The following is a 17,547-nucleotide window of genomic DNA, read 5'->3' on the forward strand; positions in this document are numbered from 1 at the left end:
CCCCAACATGTTTCACCAGACTAACTACGTAAAGTTTTGCTATAAATTCATGTTGCAATTCACTTTATTTAGAAGTTGTTATATCAAAGCACAGAACATCTTGCATAATACCCACAAAGTAGCTGCTGTGAAAAAGGTTTTTTACTTAATGTGCTCAGCTGCTTAATTGTAAGTCAGGATCAGAACATTTATATTTCCACATTTCAGTGCAATATTTTTGAAGGAAACACGAGAACAGAATCTGCTATGTAAACTGCAAATGGAAAAATGGAGCAGAATGAACTAAACGTGGTCAGACAACATTTATCTAACAGCCACAGACAAAATAAGGGGAAAAAGCATATTTGCCCTTAGGAAACTTTGTATCATACAGGATACAGTTTTCTTTCAGGCTTCACAATCATTTTGCATTATCACAGTAAATGGTGAACAACATGGTATTACTCATAACATATTCTCCTATGTAGCCATCCTGCAGAATGACTAATAAAGAAGCTGAAAAAAGCACCTAAAGAACTGTATTTTTAAAAGGAAAACCAAACATTGTAAACAGGAAATAGAATTTGACAATAACCAAGATTTCATGAAAGCTTCCATTTAAACAAAATCTTTTTTCACAAGCAGTTTTGAAAATGGAGAAAAGTAGGTCTAACAGAAGCAGAAACCACCAAATTATTGAAACCAAACTAAGTCCACTATAATACTTTTTAGATTGCTGACTGCCATAATGCAAAGGAAGTGTCAGCATCCAAAACAAGCACTGGTAGCCTCAGCATTTCTATTCATCAGTTTGTATTTCACAGCTGATGCAATACTAGAGCAACCATGATGTCAGAGCATTCACTGCAGTTGCAAGAGCTCCTTAAGAACTTCCCTGTAGTCCTGCTCTAAAGGCTCACTATACTTTCCCATTATTTTACATGCTTAATATTATTCTATACTTGCTTGTATGAGATACTACAAATAAAATGGTGTAACATATTCCACACACCATTAAATCAGCATCTCCTTGAATCTGTGATTTGAAAAAAACATTAGGAAAGAGCAAATAGGAGTAACAACTGGAACATGACTTCACAGTAATAAGTAGAAAACATCCTTCTCACCAGTCCTTCTTTCACATCTTTAAAATACTTCAGTAGAAGTCTACAGTACATCTCCAAATTTTCTAGTTACATCTCCTTCAAAAGTCACAGAAAATTGGGATTTATAAAAGTGATTACTGGCAAGTTATGGGAAAAGCTGCTGAGTTGTGCTTTTGCTTGTTGTAGCTTAAACTACAACACTGGAAAGAATAACAAAAATCTATGATTTTGCACTTCCCAGTACCCTGACAAGACGCAAAACACAGAGGCATTTTTTTCTTTACACAGTTGCAAAAAATACCAACCATTTAGCCTGCATTCTGATGGACAAGTAAACAACACCTAAGTCCCACTTTCAGCACTGACAGATTTTTGCTTGTTCAGTATCATTCTTCTGCCAAGAAATAACCACAATAAACCAAAATGTATTAAAACTGTACTTTTTTCCTGTAGCAGTATGTCTTGTCTGTGTAGATGTCTGGGTAAATAATAAGATGTTAAAAAGAAAGGAAATCAAACAGCTGAGTTTACACTTTGGTTTCTCTATATATCTATATTAAGAAAATCATAATTAATTAGAGGAAAGCTGGAGCAGTCAGGGGCAAAGAGTATATTTCATAAAAATAGATTGATGTTGCAACTAGTACTCATAAGAGACTTCATTGCAGATGCAATGTTCTTCAAATTGACAACATGACAAACAGCTTGATTATCTTGAACAAGACGGAAAAAGTCTGAATTACAGAAGATCTTGCAAACTACTTTTTCTTTTAACCCAACAATATTTAGAGAAAGCATACTTTCTAGCTCATCCAAGCATATGTAAGAAAATTGTGCTTGTACACACAGACAAGTTGCTAGGTCTTTTTGTGAGGCCTTTCAAAAATATGGTTTTCTACAGTGTATGTATTTCGAGCACTTTATTAGAATTCACAATGCTCAGATTAAAAAACATGCAAGAAAATCAATTAGTGAAGAACAAGACTACAGCCACATTTTTAGATGACAGACTTTCAAATCAAAGAAGAGGCAGTCTTACTTTACCTGCATTTAGAAAATGAGAGGGTAACCAGACAAGTGAAACAATCTGATTTATCTTAAAATAATTTATATTATGGTAACACTTCCCTAATTTACTACCATAAGCAACTGCTCTTGCAGACAGTATTTCTCAGTGGAAAACAGAACAGGCAGGAAAGAACTTGGAAAGAAAGCAGACAGAAATACTAGCCAACAGACACTACCTAGGATAAAGAACTTTGCAGCTATTACTCCAGTTAGTTCAAATTTGTATATACTATTAAATAAATAGCATATGGAAGTTTACTTATAGTTCAGTGATGCCATGTTTTTCAAACCTAATTTATTCACTTTGCAGTTCTGATTATTTAGAATACAATCCTAGCGTAAGTCACAGTAAAGAAGACTGTTTGCAAAGCCAAACACAGTATTCAATATTATCTTGGTGAATTATTCATTACCAATGGTTTATAGTCTGTACAATCCAGTTTTGATCATGGACACCAAGAGCCTTAACCAGAAGTTCAGGATGAGGTCTTCATATCTGGAGTGAAAGCCAAAATTCAGGCTACTTGTGAACTGGAAATAATATATGTATTTTTCTGTGTTTCTATTTCTATGCTATTTTAATAAAATACTTTCTTCTAACATTCACTAAAAGTTATGTGTATTTACAAAGTAAACCATAAGCATATTACTTAAATGGATTATTAAGGTTACTATTTTTCAGGAAGAAGAAATTTTAAAATTATGATCAACTTTATGCCCATCTGAAAACCTTACAAAGCTTTTTTTAAAGTACCAATTAAGAAAATTTCCAAGTAAGGCCCCAGTAGAGTTCTCAAATTCAGGTACCACTCATTTCATAATCTTCAGCTTTTGGAAATGCTTTCAATTGATGTTAAATACGTGGCTCTTTCTCTAAGCTCCCTTATCCATTGGAGCTGCAAAAGAGCAGAACAGGAAAGAGCCTGCAAGGAACCAGGAAACTACTTACACACAGGTACTGGAATTGTTGCTCTGAGGCAGAAATACCTTGGGCAATTCCTAATCTAACCTGGACAGCAAATATTCTAAGGTCTGACCTGTTGAGTACCCATTTGGAAGTACATCAACACCTTAGGAACTGAAAATTCTGGTAAGACGTTTTTATTATGAAATCATAAGAAAAATTGTCACTTAAATGAATGAAACACTAATAGTGAATTCTTTTTTAACTAATTAACAATGTCCCAGGGCTGGAAACTAGAGCAAAGAATACTAAAATTTAAATCCCATTATCATGCCTTTTCTAGTGTTCTTTTCCTTTCACCTCACAACTACCAATTAATTAATTCCCCACTGAATGGTAGCTATGGAGCAGCATTTAACTGTAAGGTTTGAAATTTAGCAAACTATTTAGGTTTCAGTCTATTTATCAAAGGTGAGGGTAAAAAAAAAGGCAAAAAGTAGTGTTTTAAAGTTTAACTTGATAGTTCTGTCACACTACTGTATGGTCTGCTACTAAGAACAGTATCAAGAAATTCAACCAATGCCTGCCTTCATTGTGATGCATGTTCTCTATTCTTCACATCTCCTTTTCAGAGAAAATTATTTCTGTAACAGATCTCTGCCCATACAGTTACAAGTGGGGTGAGACACAGGAGAGAAAAACAGAAGCAAATCCCCAATCAAGAAATGCAAATTTAGAGCAAAATCCCTGTTAGTGCATGCTTTTTAGAAGAAGAAAAGTAGCACTTAAGAAGCTACAAGGAAATCAGACCTGTTAAAAGCTGCCCCTTACCCTAAAGCAGGATGTAATGCTTCTATGTAATATGCATGCACTTTAGAAGTTGAAAGAAAGTGCTAAATAGTGTACATAATTTCCATACACAGCAGGTAGTGAAGCAAGAAAAGAACTGACACAGTTACCCTCATTAAAGAGATGCACAATAGAGAACTGTTATGCAGTGTTAGCATATTGAAGGTCTGTGCATCAGGGATGTTGCGGCTATTAACAGCTTAAATGTTCACTGTATTTTGTTAATTAGTGCATATAGCTTTTAAACCTTAACTGTGTTTTAGGAGGTTCTTTTCTAACAGTATCGCAGTCATTACTGTGGGGATGGAAAGGGTTGATGGAGCTTCAGCTGTTTCAATATTATCAATAAAATATACTTAGTACCACTGGACAAATAGGTTTATTTTAATTTATCTATATAGCTAGTTAGAAATGATGGTTCCAAAAATCTCTCTCTAAAAAAGCTGAATCATAACTAGAACATATTCGTATTATTTCCCAACTGGTTTTAGTTTATTATCTCTAGAATTACTGTAAATAGTGCTTTGGACTTTATATGCTGGGCCTTTACTTACAGGACAGAAATCATGGTCATATATTTTCCAATAAAATAGGGAGAAATCCATCATTAAATAAATTCAACTTGGTACACTACATGTTTCCTTTCAGTTTTCCACTACTGTGGAGAAAAAAATCAAAGGAGACAACAATGTACAATTGTGTTTACTAAATGGTGATAAAAAAGTAAGAATTTGTATTGGAACCAGACATTAGAGAGAAGATATTCAACTTCTGACTCAACAGATGCCGAATGAGTTGAGTCAAGAATGCTTTCAAATATGGTCAATGCAGCAAAAAAAAATGTGGTCCTAAGAAAAAACACAAACCAGCAGAATAAAAAATAAAGTATTAATGCAAGCTAAAATATTTATTTTAAAACAGCTTCTGCCTGGTTAATATGATACTCAGTAAAAACTTCAAATACATGATTTATACAGATGTTGGCCTACATAGGAAAACAAATACTTATTTTTATATGTGAATTTATGTGCACTTCCAGAAAATTAACTGATAAGTAAAACCAACAACTTCTGCAAAAATTCTAATCCAAATTACTAACCAGTCATAATTTTTCAGAAATATCTGCAACATAATTAAAGCATTTTTTAAAAATATACTGTCTTTGGTTTGTCTTACCAGCATTTTATGGAAATTCCTTATCGCTCTGCTCCTTCTCATTTGTTAATAGGATAAAAGTTATTTTCCCACCTGCAAAGACTTTCTTTTGCTTTAAACTTGGAGTGAGTAGAACTGAGTATGCCAAAACAGATACACAAGAGACTAAGCAATTTCTCTACAGTGCGTAATTCATAACACAAGAGCTAAATGTCATACTAAAATTCTGGATCTGAGCATCAGATGTTCCATCCATGGTCCATGTCTCCACTAAATACAGGTTAGCTTTGCCAGTGTGAAAGTACTTCAAAGATATTTCACAATGCCATCAAGAATTTGAAAAAGATCTGATTCCATCATTGATGATCTGAGTCAGAAAGCACTGAAGAAGCCCCAAGCTCTCTCTTAAGCATTAAACTATCCCATTAAATTATCAGGCTTTCCAGACAAGGAAAGCCTTTCCTTTTTGATTTGATAAAATGATTCAGCTAGAACTTCATGACTAGAAACAGATTTCATGTCTGTACATGGAACTTTCTTAGGATTTGTGATTTTCTACTATTTCTTAGGCTAGAAGTTGTGGTCTAAGTCTACAAGTTAGTACCACAGAAATGCAGAAAGACACACTTGAATGCACAGAAAAACGAGCACTGTACAGGGAGTTTATTCACTATTCCTGAGAAGACAAAAATAATTCATGCCATCTAGGAATGTAACATGGGACACTAACTTGGGTGTTTTAGAAAAGGTTCAGATAATGGAACTGTTTTATGAGAACATGGAAATACCACTCTTTAAAACGAAAAACCAATGAACAAAACAGTTTCAAAAAATGATGTTACTTCTTACTCCTCTTGATTACTTGATTGAATCAATGACTTACTTTTATTTTTCCAGCAGATTAAAAACATATTTTGCATATTCAGACTTCCAAAACCAAGTAAGTATTTGCATGTTAAATAACCCTTTGAAATCCAAAGTAAAAACTGCACAATGACACCCCTTTCATTTGTTCTGAGCAGCCATCACAGCAATGTTATCAGAAACATTATTCTTTGACAGAAAATTAAATACTATGTAATGGGATAAAAAAAACCACCTACATACTTTTCAAAAAGACATTATTTTAACCAAGTGCTCTAGATTGAAGCCTTGAAATTTTTGTAAAATAATGCTGTATGAAGGAAGTGCAGACAAAACAGACACTCAAAAGGGTTGTGTAACCTCAACACTCCTCCTTCCAACAGCCAGCAGAGAGCACTACTATGTACCAAAAGAAAAGACCTTCAGACCAAAGAAATCAAAATCTTTTATCCCAGCCTAAACCCAAAATAAGCCTACATAGGGATGAGAGGGAAATTGCCTTCATGGATGCAACAACTGATCACTTTATACAGGGTTCTGAGCTACCTGCAAAATGTACAGTTTTCTAAACTGAGCACCACAATTATTTACAACTGAACTTTAGTAACAGCAATATTCACTGCTCTTGGAAGACAGATAAAGGTGATGGAAATTTCTTTACTTGGACTGTCAGAGTTATAGAAAGCTTCTTTATCACAGGGAGTAACGTGTTGCCTACAGACATTCTTACAGAAATCACCTTATCAGCCAACTGGGTTTTCCAAACCAAGCTTCATCAAACTACAGCTGCTTACAAAAACAAGTTGTAGCAAGTACTACAGACTGAATTGAGCTAGGATAGTCCAACTGAGGAGGGATTTAATTGCCAAACAGCAAAATACAGTAAATATGCAGAACTGAAAATATGTACATAACTAGATAAACCGGTAACTGCACCTGAGCTTGTACTGTAACTAAGCCCAAATGCAACTACCAACCATAACTATAAAGAAGGATACAATAATTATTTCAATTAGAAACAAAAAAATCAATGCGTAGAAACAAATATATACTGTGGCAGACAAGAATGGTGTACATGAAATAAGAAAGGTTATCACCATTTCCAGAATCATTAAACCCTTCATATATTACATTTCATTTAATTTGCTTTTTTAAGTTAGAGGTGTTTAAGTTTTAAGGTGTTCTTCTCCCCAAAGTAGTATTTCTTAGTCTTCTCTGGGTGAGAGAGGTTGGGAAATGGGGGAGTGTGGGCAGTTTAAAACAGAGAAATAGAAAAATAACTTTTTAAAAGACTATGTTTTGCAGCAAAAATGCAGTTTCACACAAATTATTGGTGACTGCAGAGTAAAGGCCTTTAAGCATTTAACCCTATGCAAGTCCACTCTTAAATTAGTTTTACTAGATGTGCATGTGTTTTCACTTCCTAATGGTCTTCTCTTTTGAATATTTTACTTTTACTGAAGTAACTAATTTTGAAATAATTCTAGAATGCAGTTTTATACCTTTATCAGACTCTAGAATCATTCAAACACCAGAGCAGTTAAACACAGAACTGCAGATGATCAAATGAAAACAAAACACTTTTAAAAATCTTGTATCTTGTACAACACTATACAAGTGTGCTGATCACCTGCTTGCTTGACACAACCATGATGGAAGTACTTCTGCAAATCACAGGCTTCATTTGCAAAGCCCCATTGCACAAAACTAGAAACTGTTTCTCAGTGTATCTGCAAAGTAAAGGATGGGAAAGAATCTTTATTAGCCTAATTTTACATAACAGCTTCATTATTTTTTATTTATTTTTCACTATTCTGAAGCAAAATGCAAGCTGCTGATCTAATTTAGAGGAAAAATATATAGAAGGAAGACAAGCCACAAGAGGAAAATCTAAGGCTAGGGGGAGGGAATGAGTAATACTAAACTCCCACCGAAACTACCATCATGGTCCTGTGTATGCTTTGAATATGACAAGTTCTTATCAGAGTTATTCATATATAGAAAAGCTTGTAAATTAGATTCCTCATCTACAGAGCAACACTGTCCTGAATTGAATCCTTCATGGTAGCCACTTGAATAAATACTGCAGCTAGAGTGGATTAAATAAAAGATTATTGCAAATTCTTTTATCCCATTAAGGCAATTTAGAAACAGCTACACCTCACCCTTAAGGAATTAACCCAGAATGGGTTAACAGCATCTTGAAAACCAAAACATAGAACATGCACTATATCCTTATTATTTAGCACAGTGGTAATGCTTGGAGAATTCTTGGCTGAAATAGTTTCAATAAAAGAAAATCTAGTAAGCCTGTCCTTAATAAATGCATACTTTACCAAGTGTTTCTCTTCACTGATTTGCAAAAACAGCTTCTACACACAGTCTTCAATGCAATGTCATACTGTCTCACACATAACTTTATGACACATTTCTTCTTTGGTTTTCAGAGTAAAGTGTATTATATACTCTCAGTTCTTGGGAAAGCAAAGATTACACTTTCAAATGCATGTTAAAGCGTGATTTGCTATGTCCTTTGTTTCATAGCACTGTAGACCATCAGACTGAATTTTGAAGAAGTTTTTCATCATTCCAGACTATTTTTCACTTGTTTGTATATTTTACTTTGAGCTGCAGTATTATCACTGTTTATTATAGTAAAGTCTATGGTTTTTTAATCAAACAAAGATTATACAATTTCACTAATTTTTAATCCTAGCCAAAATTGGGATTTGGATAGTGAACAAACTATGACTCAATCCTGAAAACACCGTGTAATGTTTGCTAATAACACGGTCTTCCAGAAAAAATGGACCGGAGTGTTTCCACACCTTTTTTGTGGAAAAGGTTCATATTCCGAGAATCCTATTAATACACTGTTACTCCTGGATTATCTAGTACTAAAGATTTGAAACAGATACTAAATGATACCTCTATGCAGCCAAAATGAAGCTACTAAGATTCTTGACACAGATTTCACAATATTAATTAGAATCACGGAAATCACTGCAAAGTCGCGTAAGATAATTGAATCCAATTGTTAACTCAGCACAGCCAACCCATCACTAAACTATGTCCTCAAGTACCACATATACACATCTTTTATACATCATCAGGAATGGTGACTCCCACATCCTGAGGCAGCCTGTTCCAATGCTTTACACCCTTTCCTGTGAAGAAATTTTTCCTAATATCCAACCCATTTCCTCTTCTCCTATGAACTGCTGCTTGGGAGGAGAGACCAATTCCATCTGGCTGTATCCTCCCTTCAAGTAAGGAACTTGTTCCTTTTTAGGGAACAATGATGTGTGCTCTGAGCTTCCTTTTCTCCAAGCTAAACACCCCCAGCCCCCTCAGCTGCTCCTCACAGCACTGGTGCCCCAGACCCTGCCCCAGCTCCATTCTGTGAAAAAAATTCTCCCTACTTTCCAACCTAAAGCTCCCCTGGAGCAGCTTGAACTTATGTCCTCTCATCCTATCCCTGGTTGCCTAAAAGAAAAGGTCAACCCCCACCTGGTCACAATCTGATCCAGGCAGCTGTAGAGAGTGACAAGGTCACCCTGAGCCTCCTTTTCTGGAGGATAAACACCTCCAGCCCCCTCAGCTGCTCCTCACAGCTCTGGTGCTCCAGACCCTGCCCCAGCTCCATTCCCTTCTCTGCACTCACTCCAGCCCCTCAGTGTCTCTCTTGCACTCAGGCCCAGAGCTGGACACAGCACTCGAGGTGTGGCCTCAGCAGTGCCCAGGACAGGGGGACAATCCCTGCCCTGCTCCTGCTGCCCACACTATTGCTGATCCAGCCAGGATGCCATTGGCCTTCTTGGCCCCTGGGCACACCCTGGCTCATGTTCAGCTGCTGCCACCAGCACCCCCAGGTCCTTTCTAGCCACTCTATCCCAGCCTGTGGCATTGCCTGGGGTTGTTGTGACCCAAGAGTAGGACTTAATCTTATTGAACCTCACACCATTGGCCTCAGTCCACCAATCAGCCTGTCCAGAAGCCCCTGCAAAACCCTTCTACCTTCCAGCAGATGTCTACTCCTGTCCAATGTGGTGGCACCTACAAACTGACCGAGGATGCACTCAATCCCCTTGACCAGATCACCAGTATGGATATCATACAGGACTAGCTCTAATACTGAGGCCTGGGGAACACCACTTATAATCAGTACCAACTGGACTTAACTTCATCCACCACCACTCTCTGGACTTGGCCTTTCAGTATTTAAACATTGGCCACTCAGGCTTCCCTTGAGTGAAAAGTATACCCATCTAGGCCATGAGCAGATTTTTTTTTTTTTTAGGAGAAAGATATGAGAAAGGATTTCCTAAAATTCAGGTAGACAACATCATGGCCTGTCCTTCATCCACACTGACTTACATCACTGGCCTAGGCTGCTGCAGTATATGGCATTTTCAGCTCGTTTTGAGTGCCCTTCCAAAAGCGTGAATGGCTCAGCCTCAAAAAAAGATTCAGATTTTCTGTGCCCGGTTTGGTTTATGGAAGTTATCTTCAGTGAGTTACAGAGTTTGTCTACAGTCTGAGGGAAAATAGTCCCTTAATGAGTTTCAGTACTAAGACTTACAAACCATTCTTAGGAAAGGTTAACTAGCAGTACAGATAAAACAACTTCAGGACATGTGATGAAATGTTAATAGCATCATTCTATTTAGCCTTTCATGCTTGTAATAGTCTGTCCCTAGATGTTCTCACCATGCTGAAAACTGTTTTAGTACCATTTAAACTGCATTGTGTAGCACTGGCCTGGAATACTTAACTCACTGCAGCAACTCATCTTATTTCATCTTGGCCTGATACAGAATAAAAACATCTGTAAGGTAACTACCACTCCCCAAGCCCTATAACTGCTCTTGCAATATTTTTTGCCTTGAGCTACAGAATATACATTATTAGCTGAATATTCTACTTTAGCAATGCAATGGATAATTTCAGACAGTAGTTCTAATTTTGAAACATTCTTGAAATATCATCATTTAACCAGTAAAAAAAATCCTTTTATTGGCAAATATTTGTGGGAACCTTTCAGCTGCAAAGGGCAACCTCCAACAAAGTGCCTAACTCCAGGCTAAACATCCACAATGAAACCTTACCAGCACTGACTGGGAAGCCTGCTTAAAGCATGCATGCTGAACTGGATGACTTTTAGCTACACACAGTATTGATGCACCGTACTCACAACTGAAACAAACCACAGGAATCAGAACAGCTCAAATCTGTATTTCAGGCAAAGTCACTTCAACATTTTATAATGACAATATTATATTATGTCATACACACAAACGGTTAAATAATTTGGAACAGTACCTGAGTGAGACTTGCAGCTGACAGCCTTTGCTCTCCATAGCCCAAATTTCCTAATGCAAGCAGGGCCTTGAGAGACTACTTTTCACACAGCTATTTGTCCAGACTCTTGGAATATGACCTAATTGGCGGCCAGAGAATCAAAATGTGATGCAAGAACTGCATTTCTGTTGAGCTTTTTTAATTTTGTATGTTATTTTCTTCAGATTTTACTGTCCATTAAAAATTATTTTATTCAGTATTCACTGAAAGCAGCTAATAACTGATATAGAAATATAATTTCTTGGATGTGTTCTATGCAAGCTGAGTGTAGCTTCTTTTACATTGAAGAGACACACTTTTTTCCTACTGTGATGAATGTAGTTTAAACCACTAGTTTTCGTACTATTTCATTAGAACTAATTTTTCTGTTGCATTCAACAGAGTCTAGGCTGCAGGAAGGAAGTGACTGACTATCACCTAATTACTCAATGTCAGGATGCTCATACCTCCTCTATTTAATTTGTGTTTCCCAACACAAGGAATAGTTTAGCACTCCTAGAACCAAATCATTCTGTTGAACAAGTTTTAGCATACACGTGTACACATAAAAACACAAGGTCTGTAAGAGCACTGGAAATACAGATTAACTCCACTACATTATGCAGTTAAATGCTTTCAACAACCTTAGCATTACTCTACCAGCTTTGTAAATATCAAGTCACAGAAGAGTTCAGTTTCAAAGCAAGTTACAAGATGAGAGTAACAAACAAGGATAACCATATCCCCCTCTTCCACCTGTTCTTGCTCCTTCTGAAATGGAAGCAAAAACACATATAAGGGGATGTCCAGCTTTAAAAAAAATTAAAAATAAGACAAAGATGGCAAATCCATCAAAATAGGATTTAATGTTTTCTAACAATCTGTAATAGAAGAGGCTGTTTTAAAATTAAACATTAACCATCAATTTCCAGAGCATAGTTTAAACACAATTCGCAAGAAATAATGGCATGCTTTGTAACATTAATTAACAGAAAACACCTGTAATATGCTAAATTAGCCTCAATTGGTTGCAATTAACCACACTTAAAAATAGGAAATATATTGCAGCAACCTAAAATAAGGTAAGCTAGTACTCTAGCATGAGACTTAACAGGTGCCTAGAGAATTTCTCCTAAGGTTGAAACAGTTGAAAACCACATCAAATCCTGACATAATTTTCCTTGCTAATGGGATATAATTTTTGCCCATTAAAAGAACATTAATTTAGAACATTATGAAAACTATTCACAAAATTTAATGAAATCCAAAAAGGAAGTTTCTAATTTTTTGTCATTCTGTATCACATCCTACAATAATCTAAAAAAGAAAAAAAGATTTTTGTGTTTAGAACATGGACCTACACACACAACACTTTTAGAACACTTTTTAGTCTGACATTTAACCTAACACTCCAAGATAATAAAGATAATAATTTTTGATTCATTATATGTATCAAAATTAATGGCTTAATGGCTGATAATACGAGATCTATGAAAACCTCAGCAAATATGATATGAGAGTTTTCAACTTGGTGACAACATATAATGACATTAGAAATACGCACTCCATGTAAAGTGTATTTACAGTAACACTAAGGGAACTGAATAGCTGTATTTCAAACCAGTTTTACCTTAACTCAACTGGAAGTATAAACTCTCATAGCTAGACAGGGTAATGTACAACACTAACTTTGGATAATGTACATTTAAATTCAATATGGAAGATGGAACAGTGTTTTTTTTGTGTGTCTATCTTTACATTGTAGTCTTTTCAGACATATGTACCCATCACCCAAGGCCTCAACAGGGAAATGTGATAGTTTTTAAGCATTATAAAAGAGGTATTCTAATATATATATGTATCTTTTAACATTAAAGAACAGTGCATTTAGAAATAATTTCAGAAAATGTAGGTCTACTGTCTTGTTCAATCTTATTTACACAGTGACTCATGATCTCTGTAAAAATTTCCTGATCCCAGGTTATGCAACTAGACTAAATAGATAATCATATTTGCGAGAATCAAATACTATTTTTTCCTTAATTTTTAAATCTAAGATTATACTGTTATTTCTCAAATTTAGAAAGAAGTTTATGAAGTCACCAGTTATTTTTTTCACTTGTAAGTAGATTATTACTGCTACATCTATATACAAAGCATGAGAGAAAAAAGCCCCAGAAAGTTGATGAAGTGTGGGGTTTTTCCAACAGCCTCTTAAACTTCAGCTGTCTCAACTTGTACATATCATTACAAATGTACAGTTTATAAATATAAATTCCAAATATTTCTCAGGTAGTTAGTATAGCTTCAGGGACACAAAAAAGATACCTACAGTGTGAACTGTCTGGTACATATGACAGGAACATTGTTTTCCTGGAGATTCAAAAGCAGTAAGAAAACCAATGAAAGGCATGCTTCTGCTGCGATGCATTTCCCCCAGAAGTCTTACAAAAATTATACTATTGAATAATGTAAACATAAGTGTCAGGTTGCATCTAGAGTAACAGACCACACATTATGGAAGAAGTTACAAGAAAAGATTGCCAAATTTCTGATCTGCTACTGATTAGCAGAAGAATGTTATGCATTTGTTTCCAGTTGTAATCTAACCTTCATGCATATTCAAAAGCTAGAGTGTATGTGCATAGTAACAATAATCTTCCATGATATATCTTTACACAGTATCTTTATTAACATGGATACCAATGAAAAAACTTCAGGAAGCTGGCAAATTCCACATAATTTCGTTACACAGAAAATACACATAAATTTCAAAAAGAGCAAATTTGTTATTAATTACAGCCCACACTGGTCTCTGACTAAAATATAACAATAATAAATAAGGTACTCATCATTTTTCATTGCTTAACACTTTGAATGCCATATTCATTCACATACTTATGTTTTACTGATGTTCCACTTTTAAAAGTGTATAAAGGACAGTTGCTTTGTAGTTCACATTTATATGGCTTTTTCCTAGAAGAACGCAGAATACCATACTGAATGCCTATTGTGCAGAAATAACCCTGAAGGCTGTATCATAGTATTCAGTAGAAAACCCTTACCAATTTTTCATCAACTGTGATGAGTTGCGTGTCTCGAGTTTGGTCCTGTGCCAGCCGCCATGTGGAAGTGCTCAGTGACCTGCAGTGCAAGACTTGAAGTTAAAAAATGATTCATGCAATGAGAAAATAGAGGCAGACAAATCTTACATAAACAAGTTACTTTAACAATATCCGTCTTGTAAAAAAAATTGAAGAGGGAGAGATGAGGGCACAAAAATCCTTTTTCTCCCCAATTAGTTCTGTCTGCTGAGTTTTTGGCAGACTCCCACTTAGCAGTTCACAACAGGCTGCACTTTATGTCAGCCTACAGGCTCTCTGTCACAGAGAGACTGCCAGTGGCAAGGACTGTACTGCTCTATATGAATGTACAGTAGCTGGATTGTCACGAACAGACAGAAAAATACAAGGCTGCTGCAAGCATTCTGGAATTCTGATCCTTAAACTGATGGCATCAGAGAAAAAAATCCTAAATCTATTTGTAATGGTCAACCACCAATTCCATACTTCAATAACAGAACATTAACAAAATTCAAAAAAACCCAAACCAACCAAAAAATTGACAAAACAAACTCTAAGCCGATACCGCAAACAGAGTTTTCTGGTTGTAAGTGGGCAAAACTCACAATTATTTTGCTTAATTTCTAAATATTTTTGGGCCAGCTTATTAATTTCTAAGACATGCAATTTATATTTTTGCAGAATTGCTAAATCTGTAAGATATATATGGAAACAGAGAACCCAATTCCACATCACTGAATTAACAAGTCAAATTTGCCCTTAGCTTACATTATGACACAATGAAAGGATTAGGCCCCTTGAGAACAAATCATCTTTTGTCAAAATAATGCAACAGCAGGTGAAACAAGCCAAGAAACCTAATTGTCTGACCTCATGATAGAATACCAGGTTGGAAGAGAAGAGAACCTCAAAGACTATCTGTTCCAATCTATCTTGGCAAAAGCACGGTCTAGACAAGATGGCCCAGCACCCTGTCCAGCTGAATGTTTGAATTGTCCAACACTAAGGAACCCATCACTTTCCTGGAGAGATTGTTCCAATAATAGCTGACTGACTCTACCACATTCTGAAAAATTTTCCTTGTGTCTAACCAAGATCTCCGAAGGAGTAACTTGTACCATTAGTTCCTTTTGCATGCAACTCACTGCAAAAAAGGAGTGTCCACCTTATGTGTAACCACCTTTTAAAATACTGGAACACGGTGATAAGGTCTCCTCCAAGTCTTCTCAAGACTAAACCAACCCAATTCATTCAGCCTTTCCTTGTATGGCAGGCTTCCCTGTCCTTTGATAATCTTTGTGGCCTTTTGGACCATCTCCAGCCTGCCCATGTAGTATTACAGGTATGGCCTGAGAAGTGCTGAGAACAGTGGTATCATAACTTCTTAATTTCTGCTGGTTATGCTTTTGTTGATGCAACCCAGCAATCTGTTGCCTCTCTGCTCAGAAGCAACTGTCCATACAGACTGAGACTGTTCTCCTCCAGGACCCCCGGGTCCCTTATCCCAGAACTAGACCCCAGTCAGGTAAATACCAGACTAAACTGCAGTTCTGGATTATGATTTCCCAGGCTGAACAACTGCAACTTGCTCTTGCTGAACTCATAAACTCTTGTTAGCCCACTCTTGCAGCCTGTCTAGGTATTCCTGCAGGGTGAATTTCCTTTCCAAAGTCTCCACTTTCCCACACAGTTTGGTATCATCAGCAAACTTTTATCAGGGTTTATCAGAATCCCACCATAGATAAATGAAACAGTGCTGGTCCCAAAGCTGATCCCTGGGGACCCTGTTGTGACAGGTTGCCAAGCGAGGCACCACCACCCTCAGAGTGTTGCTGACAGCCAGTTCCCCCCACGGCATGGACCACTTCATTAGACTGGAACACACCAGTGTATTAGAACCCTTGGAGAAATCCAGGTAGACAATAGTGTGTTCCATATTTAATTAAGGCCATTTTAAGGAAATGAGGAGCAAAAATGCAGGAATTCAGTTTTCTCCACAAGAACTCTCTGAAATTATGCAACTGGAACAAAGTTCAATTCCGAAACATTTAATATAAATCTATACTTTTAAAACAGATTACCTTTTACTAAATTATCTTCCCTCTGCCATTGACAACTTCAAAACATCTTAAAGTTCATAGAATCACCTAACTCTGTGGCATGGACAGACACATCTATTGCTATCTAAAGTGACAAAATCTGTCAGGAAAATTACTTTGTTTCAAAACCCAAAAGTTTTCAAGTGCAAGGAAGCACAATAATTCCATAAAAATTCAAGGTAATGACTTTTTTAGCTCAAAATCTCTGTACCAGAGATTTCTGGCTCAACAATTTGCACATGTAAAATAATACATCACAAAAACAGACTAGAGAGATACTGCAGTACTAGGAGAACAGGCTGCTACTTGGTCCTTATTCAACTCACACCAAGTTACCCTAAGAGCGTCCTGAACAGCAGCATTACACTTGTGTTCCAAACCTAAGTAGCTAAAGCCTCAAGGTATCCAACCTTAAATAAGGAAAAAACATTATAACAGGAAAATTAGTTTCCTCCCCACTACAGTAGCCTTAGTATCAAAGTAATATTCTGCAGGTATTCCAGAACTTCATGTGATACAGTGTTCATAACATTACTTGATGTACGTACAAAGAAGGACATTGGATTATACAATTTTGTTCTCTAAAGAAAACTCATCTAGACTATAAATCAAGAAATTCTTTTAACCTTGCTCTGTAGAGACATCTGATAAATATATAAAGATTCAAGTAGGCAAGGGTTGTAGAAAAGCTGATCAGCTTTTTCTTGTAACACAAATTCAATTATAGACAAAATTTAGCACAATTTAGTTTGAATATGGTTGAGAGTTGGTTGTTTTGTTTTAAACTGAAAAAGTACTAATCAGCTTTGAACAGTACAAATGCCATGCCCCTGAAAATTATTTCCACTCAGCTTTATGTCATTTGACATTGTTTTTACTAATGCCATGATCAAGAGCAGGGTAAAAATCCCATCAGATTAAAGGTGGGCAGGATCTCTTTCTGAGATGCCTCCACATTTTACACAGAGGGAGATGGGTTTTTTGCACGAGATGACTCTGTCAGCTAGGTAACTTCCAAGCCATCATACCTTAAAAGCTCCCCATGATTATTTTAGCTATTCTTCACAAGCAGATGAACAGCTTACTAACCTAAGTCAACT

General features: G+C 36.2%; 1 protein-coding gene across 1 annotated transcript in view; it reads right to left on the reverse strand.

The window, feature by feature from the left end:
- The window catches only part of NDUFS4 (NADH:ubiquinone oxidoreductase subunit S4), a 47,417-nt gene that overhangs the window by 12,790 nt on the left and 17,080 nt on the right, over window positions 1–17,547 (reverse strand). The window contains exon 2 of the mRNA XM_079330434.1: window positions 14,331–14,409. Coding sequence (XP_079186560.1) covers window positions 14,331–14,409 — 79 coding nt within the window. The remainder of the gene's footprint in view (window positions 1–14,330; window positions 14,410–17,547) is intronic.

The sequence above is a fragment of the Erithacus rubecula genome, assembly GCF_903797595.1.
Source record: "Erithacus rubecula genome assembly, chromosome: Z".
In the NCBI taxonomy this organism is placed as follows: domain Eukaryota; kingdom Metazoa; phylum Chordata; class Aves; order Passeriformes; family Muscicapidae; genus Erithacus; species Erithacus rubecula.